A 17476-nucleotide genomic window follows, 5' to 3' on the forward strand; every position below is an offset into this window, starting at 1 on the left:
CTTCTGCCTGCCAGTTAAAGGATGAAAAACAAATGCCTATAAAGTTCAAATCACAGCTTGACTAAACTTGAACTTTCTTGATTTTATTCTTCCTGGCTGACCACTTTATCTTCCACAATAGACACCAAGGTTGCTTGGATCGGAGCTTTAAAAGAGCAAGCAGAATAGGGTCCGATGTCCGTGCGTTTGTTTTTCTCAAATGGTATACCACTACACTTGCTGCTTTTACTTGCTTCGGGCCTTCCTCGTTGCCGGGACCTGCCTACTTTCTGTTTCCGCGAAGCAAGTAAAAGCAGCAAGTTGTAAGCTTCCCTCCGGGGCTCTATCGTATGCGTGCTGGCTTCCATTCTCTTCCCCCCCCCCCCCCCCCCCGGGACGCTACTTCCGGTTTCGGAGGGAAGAGAAGGGAAGCCAGCATGCACACGATAGAGCCCCGGAGGGAAGCTTACAACTTGCTGCTTTTACTAGCTTCGGGCCTTCCTCGCTGCCGGGTCCTGCCTTCGCGGAAACAGAAAGTAGGCAGGTCCCGGCAAAGAGGAAGGCCCGAAGTAAGTAAAAGCATGCTGGCAAAAAAAAAAAAAAAGGCAGGCGTCAAACAAAATTTTCGGTGGCGAGTCAGCCTGGGAAGGAGCATCGGCGGCAGCAGCAGGAGCAGGATTAGCTGGGCGGTCATCTAAATCGGTTCATAGACAACGGCGCGAAAGACAAAGGCGCGCCCAGACAATTGAATGCAGCGCGGAGGCGCGCGCCGCTCAAAATTACTGTTTTTAGGGGCTCCGACGGGGGGTTTTGTTGGGGAACCCCCCCACTTTACTTAATAGACATCGCGCTGGCGTTATGGGGGATTTGGGGGGTTGTAACCCTCCACATTTTACTGTAAACTTAACTTTTTCCCTAAAAACAGGGAAAAAGTGAAGTTTTCAGTAAAATGTGGGGGGTTACAACACTCCACACCCCCCACAACGCGGCGCGATGTCTATTAAGTAAAGTGGGGGGGTTCCCCCCACACACCCCCGTCAGAGCCCTAAAAACATTCATTTTGAGCGGCGCGCGCCTCCGCGCTGCGCTCAATTGTCTGGGCGCGCCTTTGTCCCGGCGCGCTTTTGACCTGACATCATCTAAATCAGCCGGGCGCAGCGCCCAGCTTTAAGGCCCTGGGGAGAACACTGCTTGAGACAGAGAATCCCTTCAGATGCAACTATACTTTAAGTGAGCTGAAGCAGGCTGCTCACCATTTCCCTAGCATGTGGGGGTCTTAAAAAGTGGGGGGGTTTCTGTTTCTGCAGTTAGGTCTTTGGTCCCCCTCCTCTAAAATCCTAGTTTTTGCATTTTTTTGGATAGCCTTGAAGTGTTTAGAAGCTGTTTTTTGGTGCCAGAATGCTGCCGTTGTGGCCATCTTGGATTTCCAGATTTTTTTCTGAGTCCTCCAACTTCTCCCAAACACCTCATTTTGCCTCAAAATTGCCAGGAATGGAGTCCTAAGATCATAATACCTCAATATCATGTCTTATTTGTGCAGGATGGGTAGCTGAAGTAGCTGAAAAGCACTCTTGCACCACGTGTTGCGAGGAGTGGGAGCTTCAGGCTTAGCCCCCTCTGCATTTTTCTGAAGAATGGTAAATGGTCCTGTTGGGGGAGGGGGGGACACCTCCTGGAGCCCTGGGACAGTGGTCCTGCTTACTATAAGGGTGTAGATGCTTCATAGTCCAAGAAAATATGATTACTCCATATTAAGAGGGAAGGAGAGTTGCCCACTTAGATCTTTACCCTAGGGTTCATTAATCTCATCTGGCAGGCTTATGCACAAGATCTGCTGCTGAGCAGCCCAGTGCACAGGCCTCTCTGGATACTTGGAGCATTTCTTCCATGAGAGTGGAAGCTGTTCTGGACTCTTTGGACAGAGAATTGGTGGATGAGGGGGTCAGATGTAATCCCTTTATTGTCCCACAGTGAGGGAGGCTTCCTGGTGGGAGAAACAGCCTTTCATATAGAAGGTCAGGAGGCAATATCGGCCGTAGGCCAGGGAGAGGATCCCTCCATTCACTGATTCTTTAAGTCCTCTGCATTACTGGAGATCATTACCAAGTGAAGTTTCAAGTTTATTATGTTTTTTATATACTGCCTATCAAGGTTATCTAAGTGGTTTTTACAATCGGGTACTCAAGCATTTTCCCTCTCTGTCCTGGTGGGCTCTCGATCTATGTAACGTACCTGGGGCTATGGAAGACTGAGTGACTTGTCCAGGGTCACAAGGAGCAGCGTGGGAATTGAACCCAGAACCCCAGGGTGCTGAGGCTGTAGCTTCAACCACTGCGCCACACACTCCTCCATACTCCTCTCCCTTCGAGAATTAAAGATAGACTCTCCATAAACCCTGTCCTCCCAGTGTTCTCTTCTGAACAGGGTCTGGGCTCAACCCACGCCTTATCCGTGGCACCTAGACATGAGGTTCCCAGTCACAGAGCCCAGGGAGACCTCCACTAACTTCATCCTCCCAGAATTCGCTTCTGAGCAGGGTCTGGGCACAATCCATGTCTTTTCCGTGGCACCTAGACCTGAGGTAGAAAAAGTCTGGACAGTGTAATGAAGGTTGCTAGCTATTCAAGCCATAGAACCAGTTCTTTAAAGACTCAAGATCAGGCAAATACTCAATATACTTTGTCATGCCCAAGAAAGGCTCAGAGAAGAGGAGACCTATCCTGGATCTCAAACACGATTAATGTGGCCCTGAGAGTTCCTTGGTTGCACATGTAGACCATTTGGTCTGTCATCACAGTGGTAGAACCAGGGAAATTTCTGACCACCCTGGATTTGATGGAAGCTTACTTCATATCGCATTCTTTTTTGAGCACAATGTTTATGAGATTCCATGTGTTGGAGAATCACTACCAATTCTGAGCACTTCCCTTTGGGCTGGAAATGGTGTCTCAAACGCTCATCAAAGTTATGGTGGTAGTGGCCGCTCATCTCCGCAGAGTGAGTTGGCAAGTGCACCCGTACTTAGACATTTGGCTTATCAGAGCACCATCTTGAACAGAAAAAAAGCAGTACAGTGTTCCCCTGCAAATTTGCGAATCGTGGACTCACTAATTCGTGGTATTCTCTGACCGCCTCTTTCTGCACTAAATTCAGGCTACACCAATCAGGAGTTGTGTGTCAAAGCAGGAAGAGGCAGTCGAAGCATAAAGCGAGTGATTTTTGCACCCACCGGCGCCCCAGCTGCCCACTCCTGCCTTGAGCGATTTTGCACCTGTTGGCACCCCAGCTGCCCTCTCCTGCCTTTTAACCGTATTTGTGGTTTTTCAAAATTCGCGGGGGTTCCTAAAACAGAACCCCTGCAAATTTCGAAGGGAGTACTGTAGTGGCGGTTGTGGAGACATTACAAAGTCTGGACTGGGTTGTGAACTTTCAAAAGAGCCATCTAGTTCTGGCACAATCCTTGGAATATCTTAAGGTCTTATTCAACATGGCAGAAGGTCGTATATCAAATTTTTATTGAACTTGAAACTTGAAGCATGCAAACAGAAACTTTGTAGTCAAATTACAGACCTGTTGGCCAAGCTAGCGCCTACTGCATGGCATTACTTTCAGGTCCTTGGGCCAACGGCGGCCACTAAAAGAGGTAGTGCCCTGGGTGAAGGCACATATGCGTGCCCCCGCCAGGACTCATCTTGCTGGTCGCCTCAGAGAGACTCCTTGCAATTTCCACTCCCTTTGATAATGGCAGCCAGAAGCATCATGAGCTGGTGGCTCCACCCATAGTCTCTATCAAAGGGAGCCCTGCTTCAGATCGATTCCTGGGTCATCCTAACAACGGATGCCAGCTTCTGTTGCAGTGGGTCACCCAGTTCACGGATGATGGACTCTGTCTCAGTGGATCAACAGGCTGGAACTGCGAGCTGTTCAACTAGCACTGCAACGACTGCAATCTTTGCTGGAGGTGGCCTATGCCAGTAGACAGGGAAGGACCAGGATTACTCCACTCCAGCAAGAGACAAAAGCATTGTTCTGTTGGGCAGAAACTCACCTACTACTACTACAATTTATTATTTATAAAGCACTACCAGATGCAGCTTGGAAAAAAGAAGACTGAGGGGAGATATAATTGAAGTCTACAAAATCTTGAGTGGAGTAGAACGGTTACAAGTGGATCGATTTTTCACTCTGTCAAAATTTACAAAGACTAGGGGACACTAGTTACAGGGAAATACTTTTAAAACCAATTGGAGGAAATTTATAGTTAAGCTTTGGAACGCATTACCAGAGGATGTGGTAAGAGCAGATAGCATAGCTGGTTTTAAGAAAGGTTTGGACAAGTTCCTGGAGGAAAAGTCCATAGTCTTGTTATTGAGGAAGACATGGGGGAAGCCACTGCTTTCTCTGTGTCGGTAGCATGGAATATTGCTACAGTTTGGATTTTGGCTAGGTACTAGTGACCTGGATTGGCCACCATGAGAACGGGCTACTGGTCTTGATGGACCATTGGTCTGACCCAGTAAAGCTGTTCTTATGTAAAGTGGGAATGGCAACAGATATGGATGCTTTACAATCTCTAATGATGTTGGATATATATATAAAGAAAGATGTGGATAAATTTACAATGTTCGAGCGGATTATCTTAGCAGACAGACTTGGGACATTATCTCAGCAGACAGACATTAGACCTGAAAACGTTCCAGGCCATTGTGAGTTGATGTGGTTGTTCAACTATAAAGAACAAAAAAGCAATTTTTTTTTTTTTAATTTATTTATTTATCATTTTAATGCATCCTATACAAGATGTTTAAAGAAATACAGAAATATATTGTTCTCTCAGTCATATTACATACTAAGAATTGAAATTTAAACATCCATATAAATCATATAATACAGTCCACAACTTGAGGAGAAGAGACAAGATGAAAGTAAAACCCCTCGGGAAAGGGGAAATATACAAAGGAAACTGAAAACTTTGAGAAATAGAGCAGTCGGATCTTACCTATCCAAAATAAAATTAACCGCATTATTAACCTGTATCATTCGGACTGTGTAGAGATACCTTTACCTTCAAGGAAAAAATCTAATTGGGTAGGTTCAAAAAATATATATTTACTTCCCTGATAGGAAATAAAACATTTACAAGGAAATCACAACTGAAAACTTGCCCCCAAAGCAATCACCTTTGATCTATATAACAGAAATTCTTTCCTTCTGGATTGCGTCCACCTCGAAACATCAGGAAATATATATACCCTTTCCCCCAAATAGGAAATCTGCTTTAAATTGTAATATAATTTCAGCAACATCTCTTTATCCTGAAGGAATACCAACGAGACCAATAAAGTTGCTCTTCCCTGAATTTCAATATCAGAAGACTGCAGAATAGCGGAAACATCTAATTGAACATTTTCATCTGCTGTACCTGAAGTAAGTCTTCCCCCGATACAAAGAATTTACTATATAAAACAAGTGCAGAAAAAAAGCAATTTTATCCAAAGATGCGAACCTGGAAGTGCAGTGCATGATCAGAGACTGGGCTGCTGTGTGTGTTCCCATCCTGACCTGTGATGGACCGGGTGGTCCGCCGAATAGCAGATCACCCTGTAAATCCTGTAGTTATAGTAGCACCAGATTGGCCCAGGTGCCCGTGGTACGTGGATGTCGTACACCTGCAGAAGGCGTAAAGCCTCAGACTCCAGATTCACTCAGACTTGCTCTTGCAGGGTCTGATTGGCCTTGAAGGTCTGGGATGCTTTGGTCTTACAGCATGACTCTTGAGTGCACAGCACTAGTTCAGAAAGGACATTTAGTAGTCATTACTACTCTCCTTAGAGCCAAAAAGCATGATGATTTCAGCATATGCTAAGACATTGGAGATGCTGGCATTTCTCCCAAGAGGGCTTTGACAGAGGATTGATAATTGTGTCCTTTAAGGTATAAGTAGCAGGGCTCTCATGCTTCTGGGACCAAGAGAAGAGAGCTTCGCTAGTGGCCCATCTGGTCATAGTTAGATTCTTGAAAGGTGCCCTGAGACTAAGGTTGCTGATCCAAGATCTGTTTCCATCCTGGAATCTCAATATAGTTTTAGAAGAACTCGGCAGGGCTCCATATGAGTGCTTAGAGGAAGCCTTTCTCATGGATCTGTCAGTCAAGGCAGTCTTCCTAGTAGCAATTACTTCTACCAGAACAGTCTTAGAATTGCAGGTACTTTCGTGCAGAGAGCCGTTTTTCAGGATCACGGAAGCGGGCGTGATCTCGCGTAAGGTTCTCTACTTCTTACCGAAAGTCGTCTCGACATTTCATATCAACCAAGAGGTTAGACCGCCAGCTTTTCATCCTACAGGGTCCAAGAAGAAAGACAAGGCTTTAAAGGTTTTAGACATCTGGTGAGTTTTCTTGAGTTCCTGGAGGTGACTGAGTTTCATCTCTCAGATCATTTTTTTCATATTAACCAATCAGACGAGATGAGGCAGACCCGTTTCCAAGGCCACTATCTCTAGATGATTTGTAGAGTGATATCTTCTGTTGAAGGCACATTCGACAAGAGGAGTAGCTTCCACTTGGATGGAAGCTCAGGTAATTACACCCAAGGAGATTTGTAGATCAGGAACCTGGTCCTCCCTTCATTCCTTCCCCAAATTCTAGAGGGTAGACATAGAAGCACAGGAGGATACTGCTATCCCCCCATCCTCCTGTCTTCCTCAGTAGGGCTGTCGCCAGTTTTGATATGAACTGAAGAGGGCAGCAGAGACCGTGGAGAAGGAGGAGGAGTTCAAAAGCCATGATTGGCATCTTCTGCAGTATACTCATGAGTATAGGTGGATAACCCTATGGTTCAGCATAACATCCCTTTCTACTGGAAAATATATTACCAAGGTAAGAACCTAATCTCAATTTTGTGTCCAAAATCATAATGTCCATGATTAACATATTTTTTAAACCCAGTTTTATTTTGTTGTTGCAGCTTCTGGGAGCATGTGTATCAAATTGTGGCAAAATATTTCATTTAGAAGTTTGTTCCAGAGATTTTGCTAGTGAAGTAAGCAATGTATTAAATAAGGTAAGACCTTGAGGTGCTCCTTTTTTGTGTGAAAATTTTATTTGTAGAATCATTCATTGTATGGATTAATTTGTTGAATTAGCTTTAAATTTTTCTTGTTCATCCAAACTTAGTGGAAATCTTGCAGTTTTTCTTCTCACCCTTACTCTCAAAATGCACAATTCCTTATCATGCACAGATGCTCAAGGCCCAGTCGGAGGAGAGGCACAATCTTCGGGCACTGGCACCAGCACCTCCTGTGGCTTGGTGCTGCGTGCTGGTGCCACATTGGAGGGCAAGCTTGCAGTTTGGGTGGGCGGGGGATGCCAGTTTGCATGGGGGGGGGGGCGGGCATTCGCTCGTGAGGGGTGCGATGCTAGTTTGCGGGGGGGGGGGAGATTTAGAAGCGCACCGGTGGTCTCGGGGGTGGTGAATCTTTTGTCGGTGGGGTGGGATGGAGCAGCGCCGCTGGGGGGGGGATGGGAGATGGAACAAATCAAGCGAGTTTCCCTTACTTTCTATGGGGAAACTCACTTTGATATATGAGTAAATTGGTTTACGAGCATGCTTCTGGAACGAATTATGCTCGTAAACCAAGGTTCCACTGTATATCCCTTAGTCTTTGTACTTTACTCAGGATTTTATAGACCTCTATCATATTTCTTTTTAGCTCATCTCCAAGTTGAAGAGCCCTAACCTTTTCCTCCTATGAAAGTTCTATCACCTTAATTATTTTGGTTGTCCTTCTCTTTACATTTTTCTAATTCCGCTATATTTTGGGAGATTCTGTGAAGTAGAGTTGCATACCTTTAATAGGTGTTCCAGTGCAATAGGGATGGTATGTTGAACCAAGGGTTTTCAATTTGCTCCCACTAGTCCGTTGCAGGAAATAACTGATCACTCTTTTCAGCCTCCTTCTTCTTCCTCCTGTCTGCTGCCACCAGTCAGTTATTTCTTCTGTAAGCGAGCCTGCAGGAGCAACTTTGATCTGTTTGGTCTTCTTTTTTGGTTTTTTTGCATGGGACCTCATTCTTCAGTAAAGCTCCAGTGACTGCATAGCCTGCGTGAGAGGAGCAGACTTTGGTCTGCAGATGACAGGTGGATCCTGAGGGGGCCTGCTCAGCCAGACTGCTTGAACTGTGGAGCTCAGGGTTTTCCCCTACTGTTTGCTCACTCCTTGACTTGATCAGGAATGCTAGCTCAGGTTATACGGACACCAATTGCATTTCTTCTTAGCGTACACAGTGTCGGCTACATTTTCCTTCCCCCTCCTCATGGCATTTGTATCCTGATCTCAGGAGTTGAGGCTCAGTCTGGCAGAGGCCAGACTGGCAGCCAAAGATTCAGAAGAGGCCACTTTCCTAGTGGCAGAGATCCTCTCTGGTTTCTAGTTACCCTTAGAGGAGCTAAGGCAGGCTGCAGCACTTCTTCCCAGCGTCTGGTCTGTGAGTAGGTATGTCGTAGCCCACAAGGCAGTTTGGGTGTGGAGGTGGGGGATATCTGAATTTGCTGTTTTTGTGGCTATATTTTGATGTAACCTTGTTTATCCCAGGATAAGCAGGTAGCATATTCTCACTGATGAGTGATGTCACCGACGGAGCCCCGGTATGGACACTTGAAAAGTGAATTGCAACTTTAAGTTTAGAAAGTTTGCGATTAGCCTACACCGTGCATGCGTGAGTGCCTTCCCACTAGACGGAGGCATGCGGTCCCTCAGTTTTCTAGTTTCTGCAGAGCTAGAAAGATGTGTTTCTCAACACCTGTTGAATTTTTTGCTCTCACTTGCCTTCCCGCTCTCGTGGATTGTGACTTTTTTGTCACAGTTCTTTTGTTTTTTATTTTCTATCTGTATCGAGTAAAAAAAAGAACTCTTTTTTTTCTTTTTCACTTTGCCGTCGTGGGCTTTGGCCCAGCGGGGCCTATGGACTCTTTGCGCCATAGAGTTCGATTTGACAATGGCTGTCTTCCCATCCATGTCCCGCCCGCCGCAGGGTTTCAAAAAGTGCGGTCGCTGTGCTCGGGCCATTTCTGTCACCGATCCTCACCGCTGGTGCTTGCAGTGTCTGGGACCTGAGCACCGTGCCAACTCCTGCTCCCGCTGCTCGTCCCTTCAGAAGCACACACTCAAAAATCGGTTACTTCAACAAAAACAACTATTTGGTGCTACAATGGAAACAGAGCCCAATTCATCCCCGACACTGTCCGCACCGACCAAGACGACACCGAGAGTGGATCCACCAACTTTTACTCCGATGTCACAATTCACTCTGGGTAAGCCAGCTAAGAAGCCTTCCACTAACCCTTCTGGGATGCAGGACGACCTCGTGTAAGTCCCATAAATACACAGCTCCGATCTCAGTGAGTGTCTCCTCTTTGACCTCATCATTCCTGGACCATGTTGACCAGCTATCCGTACCAGCCAAAAAGAAGCAGAAAATTGATAATCTGCTTCAAGAGGTGTTAGGAGAGCATTTTACCCTCTTGGCGTCAGCTCACTTTTTAGCAAGCACAGCACTGACTCTCCAGGAGCCGGTCTGGTCTGAGTTGCTCAGGGCACCAACCTATCGTCTTACTGCTACTCCACCGGTGTGGACATCCTCAACCCAGGACTTGAGCATTCCACTTTGGCACCAATCCTCCTCCACCACATCTCGAAAGGCTATTCTGGCAGAGTTGGGTAAAGTCTCTAGTAGATCTAAATATTTGGAGACCTTGACACTGAGCCTTCGACACCGATCCCATCATTTCAGAGATTCAGATTTATTGGGGGATACTGAGCCTGATGCCATCTACTACCGATGTGAACTCTTCTGCTTCTGGGTCACCTAGACATTCACCTACCAGAGCTTCTTCTCCTTTTTACAGATTTTTTGTGACAAATGGCACATGATCTGGATGTTTCTTTGGAGGCTGATTCCAAATACAGCAAGGAGTACTTGGACACACTTGATTATGATCTTCCTCCTAAGGAACTGTTAAAGCTTCCACTCCATTAATAATCACAAAAACACTTTCACCAAAAGGAATAAATAAAGGTATAGTAAATAGTAAAACACAAGCAGAAACCAATCTTAACGGAGGAAAAAGCCTCATACAGGGGCCCGCCCACCTCCACAATGGTGGAATAGCGGTGTTCGGGAGATCACTTCACTGGCATAAAACCTCCTATTTTTGGACATCTTGGTTACCAGAGAAGACAATACCATCAGCACGACAGTATTCAGGAAGGCCACGGATAGGAATACGTTTCTAGATTTTTCCAGCAATCATCCAGGCCCTTTGAAATGGAGTCTACCTACCTCTCAATTTTTTCGGTACCGCCGTCTGTGCTCCGATATAAATGATTACAAAGCAGAAAGTAAACAACTATACGGGAGATTGAAAAGAAGGGGCTATCCTACGCAAATTTTGAGAAAAGCTTACAAAAGAGCCAAGTTTCTTAATAGGGACTTATTGTTCACTCCAAGAAATAAGAACAGCGAAGATAATCTAGTGACATGTATTTTACAATATTCACCAGGTATAAATCAAGTTACCAGAATACTCAGGCGACACTGGGAAATCATGGCACTACATTCTGCTTTCATTGATACTCATTTCAGAATAGCATTTACAAGGCAAAAGAACTTCAAAGAACTTTTAAGTCCTTCAGACCTAAATAAAGACACTAGTCCCCGGGAGTTTACATCTGGTCATTATAAGTGTGATAAATGTTCCATTTGTCAGGTCACCTTGGAACTAAATGATATTTTTGTACATCCGTGCACAGGGCAAACTTTTAAGTTAAGACATCTGACCACCTGCACTTCTTCCTTTGTTGTATATGTGTTCATATGTCCTTGTCCTAAACTTTATGTAGGACAAACCACACGTCCATTCAAAACACGTGTTATAGAACACAAGAGCTGCCTTCGCAACAATAGGTTACAGGCTCCCATGGTGACACATTGTTTGGAACATAGTCATACATTTTTTGAACTACGTTGTTGCGCAATTGACCACATTGCTGATAATTCGACTTTCAGACTTCAACACCTGCTACAAGCAGAGCAATTTTGGATTCATAGGCTAAACAGCGAGGAACCCGTTGGACTAAATGTTAGATCCGATTGGAATATTGTTTTCTAGCCTTTTAGCTTTTTAGTTTCTGAAATCTGGTTTCTATTACTCATTTAGATATCTATATAAAAATATAAAAATACATATAATAAAGAAATATCATCAAAAATATATACAAAAAGATTATAAAAACATATAAAAAGTAAAAGAAATAGAAGATCAATTAGAAGACACACATTATTTTTCTGGAACTCCCAATAGGTTTTTATTCATGAAAATACCGCCTTTTCTGCATCATTTATATGTATTATTTATTTTTTGAAGAAATTGAAAATTTTGAAACAATCACTACCGGCATTTTTAGCCGGTTTGTTATTTCCGGTGTTGACGTATGTGCACGTCATAGCACCGACATGATTTAATCTGGTTTGCTAGTCATGCCGCCATCTTTGGATCTTTTGAGACGCGAGCGGCGTCCGGATGAGAGGTATGCAGCCGGTTTTACAATGTATATAGTTATAATACATACCGGCTTTTAAGTTTAATTTTGATTTGAGTGTTTTGTGTTTCTAGTGTGATCGGACCTGGTGTACCGATCCCTAAAGGAGAAAGTTAAGTCATTATCTTCTTCTATATCACTCAACTTTGAAAGCAATTTTCAAACACATTGCTAATACCATCAAAATAGGAGGTTTTATGCCAGTGAAGTGATCGCCCAAACACCGCTATTCCACCATTGTGGAGGTGGGCGGGCCCCTGTCTGAGGCTTTTTCCTCCGTTAAGATTGGTTTCTGCTTGTGTTTTCTATTTACTATATCTTTATTTATTCCTTTTGGTGAAAGTGTTTTTGTGATTATTAGTGGAGTTCACCATATCCGAGTTTTTTTTGCTAAAGCTTCCACTCCATGCCATTCTGAGGGAAACTTTCTATGAAAACCTCGAGACTCCTCTCTCTGTGCCAGTGGCTCCTAAACGTTTGAAATCTCTTTATAAGGTGGTACCCTTGCCTGGCTTTGCTAAGCTTCAATTGCCCCATGAGTCTCTCGTGGTTGAATCCACTTTGAAGAAATCTTTTGGAGCAAGTGTGTACTCGTCAGTTCCTCCTGGTAGAGAGGGTAGGACAATGGACAAGTTTGGTAGATGTTTGTACCAAAACTCAATGTTGGCAAACAGAGCATCCAATTATACATTTTTCTTTTCCTGTTATATGTAGTATCTTCTAAAACAAATTTCATTGCTTCAGCAATATCTGCCTTCAACTAAATCCAAAAAATTTCAATTGCTGGTCTCTACCTCTCTACAATTTCGAAGTACATGGTGAGATCTGTTTATGATACTTTCGAACTCTCATCTCGAGCAGCAGCTATTTCGGTGGCTATGAGACGTCTGGCATGCTTATGTGTTTCAGACCTTGACGTTAGCCACCAAGACCGTTTGGCTAATGCTCCATGCCTTGGTGATGATCTCTTTGGAGCCTCCACTGACACTGCCACCCAAATGAGACCAGAAGGGATGTGTTGGTTAAGCCCAAAAAGAAGCCTCCACCTGCTCGGCCTTTTAAGCCTGCTTCCTCTTACCAATGCAGATATATTGTGAAAGCTACTCCTCAGGCACCTATACAGCCTCGTCGACAATGACAACAGCCACGTCAACAACCTAAACAACCGACTGCTCCTCAGAAACCTGCACAGCCTTTTGACATGCTCCTTCAGAGCATAGCCAGCATTCCTCTGCTACTTTCTTTGCCTCAACCCATAGGGGGATGTCTTCAGATTTACATCAATCGCTGGGAGCTCATTACGTTGGATTTTTGGGTCCTCAACATCATTCGTCAAGGGTATATTCTTCATTTTCATACCCTTCCTCTGGACTATCCTCCAAATGAGTCTGCTTTAAATCTGACGCAGTCCTCTCTTCTACTCCAGGAAGTTCAATTTCTCCTCCTCAGTGCCATCGAGGAAGTTCCTCCCTCTCAACACGACCAAGGCTTTTATTCCAATATTTCTTGGTCCTCAAAAATACAGGAGGTCTGCGACCCATCCTGGATCTCCGAGCTCTCAACAAATATCTTGTCAAAGAGAAGTTTTGAATGCTCTCTCTCACCCTCCTTTATCCCCTATTGGCTCAGAACGAATGGCTATGCTCTCTGGACCTCAAGGAAGCCTACATGCATATACCAATTCATCCGGCTTCCAGAAAATACCTTTGCCTTCAAATCAGTCGTCATTACTACCAATACAAAGTTCTTCCATTCGGCCTGGAATCTTCTTCCAGAATCTTCATGAAGTGCTTGATTGTAGTGGCAGCAGCCCTCCGATCCCAGGGTCTTCAGGCGTTTCCTTATCTGGACGACTGGTTGATCAAGGCTTCATCTTCTCAGGAGGTGACCCTGGCGACGACTTACACCATTTCTTTCCTTCAAGCCTTGGGCTTCGAAATCAGTTTCCCAAAGTCCAACCTCCAACCAACTCAACGTCTTCAGTTCATCGGGGCTATTCTGGATACTACTCTCATGAGGGCGTTTCTTCTTCCAGATCGCCTAGCTGCCTTGCTTCATCTCTGTCAACAGATGTTTCAGCTACAAACCATCTCTGCAAGACGCATGATGGTTCTCCTAGGCCACATTGGTTCATGTCACCCCACTAGCCAGATTGCATCTTCGCAGACCTCAGTAGGCCCTAGCTTCTCAGTGGTGTCAGGTGACAGATTCGCTTTCATAGCATATCTCTGTAACCTCATCTCTTCTGTAGTCGCTCCACTGATGGATGACCTCTTCCAATCTATCCAGAGATCTTCTTTACCATCTTCCTCCATGTCACCAGGTACTCACGATAAATGCTTCTACCTACGCATGGGGAGCACACATGAGCGGCCTTCAAACGCAGGGTTATTGGACTTCCGAAGAATGCAAATTTCACATCAATTTGCTGGAGCTCAGAGCGATGTATTATGCACTAAAAGCTTTTCAACATCTCCTGACTGGCCAAGTTCTCCTCTTTCGCATGGACAATCAAGTAGCAATGTACTACACCAACAAGCATGGGCTCTCTTCCCCTTTGTCAAGAGGCTCAAAAGATTTGGTTTTGGACGACCAACCGCAGCCTTTTTCTGAGAGCAGTCTACATACAGGGCAAACAGACTTCCTTGGCAGACAACCTCAGCAGAATTCTCCAGCTTCACGAATGGACATTCAGCTCGACAACTTTTCAGTCCATCTATGCACAATGGGGCACTCAGGTGGACTTATTTGCAGCTCCCCACAACCACAAACTGCCCCGCTTCTGCTCTGGGCTTTACTCTCCTCTCCGCCTGGAAGCAGATTGCACACAACTGTTCCTCTATATGTTTCCTCCCACTCCTCTCATCCTGAAAACTCTTTTCAGACTCAAGCAGGAGTCAGCCACCATGATACTCATAGCTCCTCAGTGGCCTAGACAACAGTGGTTCTCCCTTCTGCTTCAACACAGCACCAGGAAACCCATACTTTTTCCAATATTTCCTACTCTACTTACACAGAATCAAGGAGCTCTTCTTCATCCCAACCTGCAGTTGTTATACCTGACAGTTTGGTATCTCTCGTGCTGACATCATTGCATCTCTCTCATCCTGACCGCACTATTATTGACGCTTCCAGGAAACCGGCCACTCAACAGTGTTATCAACAAAAGTGGACTTGGTTTTCTTCTCTGTCATCATCATCAGGATCCAGCTTCCTTGTCATTGGAATTGGTGCTGGATTATCTCCTTCATCTCTCTGATACTGGTCTTAAGTCCACATCTATTACATTACATTACATTAGTGATTTCTATTCCGCCAATACCTTGCAGTTCAAGGCGGATTACATAAGATTTATCAGGAGTTACAAGAATTGTAACTTTACATAAGAATTGTCATAGAAATTACATAGGAGTTATATAAGAATTGTCAGGAACTTGAGGCGATACATGTTGGGTAATTAGAAACATTTTAGATTTGAAAGGGGTAGTGGGTGTGGTGGGTGGAGATTGGGAAGGAACTGGTTGTGTTAAATAGGTTTTATGTATTTTTTGAAGAGTAGGGTTTTAGTTTCTTTTTGAAGGTTTTGTAGTCTGTGGTCGAGGACAGCAGATTGGTGATTTGCCTGTCTAGTTTTGCTGCTTTGGAGGCCATTAAATTGTCATATAGTTTTCTTCGTTTGACATTTTTGGTCGGTGGGTATGTGAATAGTGAGTAGGTTCTCCTGTGTCTGGTTGAGGTGGATTGAGTTAGTCGGTTGTTACAGTAGGATGGGCTTTCTCCATTAATAGCTTTGAAAAGTAGGCAGTAGAATTGAAGTGTATTCTTGCTTGTATTGGGAGCCAGTGTGAGTCGTGGTATGCTTCTGTGATGTGGTCATATTTTTTCAATGAGTAGATGAGTCTTAAGGCTGTATTTTGTATTGTTTGTAATTGCTTTATCATGGTCTCTGGGCAAGGGAGGTATAGTATTTTGCAGTAGTCAATTAGTCAAAGGATAAGAGATTGTATCAAAAGTTGGAATTGTTTCTTGTCAAAGAATTTTCGGATTTGTCTTAAGTTTCTCATAGTAATGAATGATGCTTTTATTACTTTGTTGATTTGAGGTTGCATGGTACAGCCTCTGTTAATCAGAGTCCATCTCAGTGCTATTTCAGCTTTTCACATGCCAGTTGAGGGAAAGCCTCTCACTGCTCATCCATTAGTCTCCAGATTCATGAAAGGGCTTTTCAATGGTAAACCACCTCTCAAGCCTCCACCTGTCATCTGGGACCTTAATGTGGTTCTTTCCAGGTTGATGAAACCACCATTTGAACCAATGGCAACAGCTCATCTCAAATTTCTCACCTGGAAAGTAGTTTTTCTCATTTCCCTTACTTCTGCCAGGAGGGTCAGTGAACTACAAGCGTTGGTCGCAGATCCACCTTTCACAGTTTTTTCACCATGATAAAGTGGTTCTACATACACTAGCATTTCAGGCTGCTTTCTATGACAGGGAATTTAGGCCACTGTTGCGTAGTGCTTGCTCTTACAAGCATGTTAGAACTCAATTAAAAACTCATCTTTTCAAAATAATTTAGCCAACTAATTTAAATCATCCTTAGGTTATGTTATTTTTAATCTTTTGTTCACTGCATTGAACTTTTGGTTATGTGGTTTTTAAGTATGATGTTATGTTATGTTCTACGCACACATCTACCGAAAGAAGTTACGGACATTCATCTCAATCAGTCCATTGTTCTTCCAGTTTTTTTCCCTAAGCCTTATTCTCATCCAGGAGAAATGGCGCTGCACACTTTGGACTGTAAACGTGCTTTGGCCTACTACATAGATCGAACAAAGCCTCATAGAACATCTCTCTAACTCTTCATCTCATTTGATCCTAACAAGTTGGGTCATCCTGTAACCAAAAGGACAATTTCCAACTGGTTGGCTGCCTGTATCGCATTCTGCTGTACTCAGACCGGACTGATTCTGGAGAGTCGTGTCATTGCTCACAAAGTCCGAGCTATGGCAGCTTCTGTAGCTTTCTGCAGATCTACTCCCATTGAGTAAATCTGCAAAGCTGCCACCTGGTCCTCAGTTCATATCTTCACTTCACATTACTATCTGGAAATTTTTTTCAGACGGGATGGGTACTACGGCCAGTCAGTTTTGCAAAATTTGTTTTCTTGAAGGCCATCAGTGAGAATGCCTGCTTGTCCTGGGATAAAGCACAGTTACTTACCGTAACAGGTGTTATCCAGGGACAGCAGGCAGATGTTCTCACAACCCACCCACCTCTCCTGGTTGGCTTCTTAGCTGGCTTATCTTAACTGAGGGACCGCACTCCTCTGGGCGGGAAGGCAGTCGCGCAAGCGTGGTGCGGGCTAATTGCGAACTTTCTAAGCTTAAAGTTGCAATTCACTTTTCAAATGTCTGTACCGGGGCTCCGTCGGTGACGTCACCCATCAGTGCAAATATCTGCCTGCTGTCCCTGGATAACACCTGTTACGGTAAGTAACTGTGCTATACTTCATCATGCCTAAGAAAGGCTCCGAGGAGTGGAGACCGATTCTGGACCTCAAGTACGTCAACACGGCTCTCAAAGTGCCTTGTTTTCATATGGACTATACAGTATGATCTTCAATGGCCTGACTTATTTAAATGTCCAGATGAATATTTCTCAATGCACAAATATCTTCTATATATCAGTGCTCCAACAAGGACGGCCAATGATGAGGCGCCATATAAAGCTTCTCGCAGTAAGGTAGTACTTATGCGGTGGAGTGGTGGGGCTGAGGCTTCCTTTAGAAAATATATAAGCATATATGGTCCAGGTTGGAGCACTGATATATAGAAGATATTTGTGCATGTATAACACTATTGTTTTCATATGGAAACATTTAGGATATAAGAACATAA

The 17476-nt window shown here is 44.3% G+C and overlaps 1 protein-coding gene across 5 annotated transcripts in view; it reads left to right on the forward strand.

Annotated features, from left to right (window-relative positions):
- The window catches only part of STAM (signal transducing adaptor molecule), a 149562-nt gene that overhangs the window by 29378 nt on the left and 102708 nt on the right, over positions 1-17476 (forward strand). For 3 of the 5 annotated variants that reach the window (XM_033931284.1, XM_033931283.1, XM_033931285.1), the window contains exon 4: positions 6944-7039. The exons of the other annotated variants lie outside the window; for them this stretch is intronic. In XM_033931284.1, coding sequence (XP_033787175.1) covers positions 6944-7039 — 96 coding nt within the window. The remainder of the gene's footprint in view (positions 1-6943; positions 7040-17476) is intronic. 5 annotated transcript variants of the gene reach the window in all.

The sequence above is a fragment of the Geotrypetes seraphini genome, chromosome 2 (assembly GCF_902459505.1).
Source record: "Geotrypetes seraphini chromosome 2, aGeoSer1.1, whole genome shotgun sequence".
Classification (NCBI taxonomy): domain Eukaryota; kingdom Metazoa; phylum Chordata; class Amphibia; order Gymnophiona; family Dermophiidae; genus Geotrypetes; species Geotrypetes seraphini.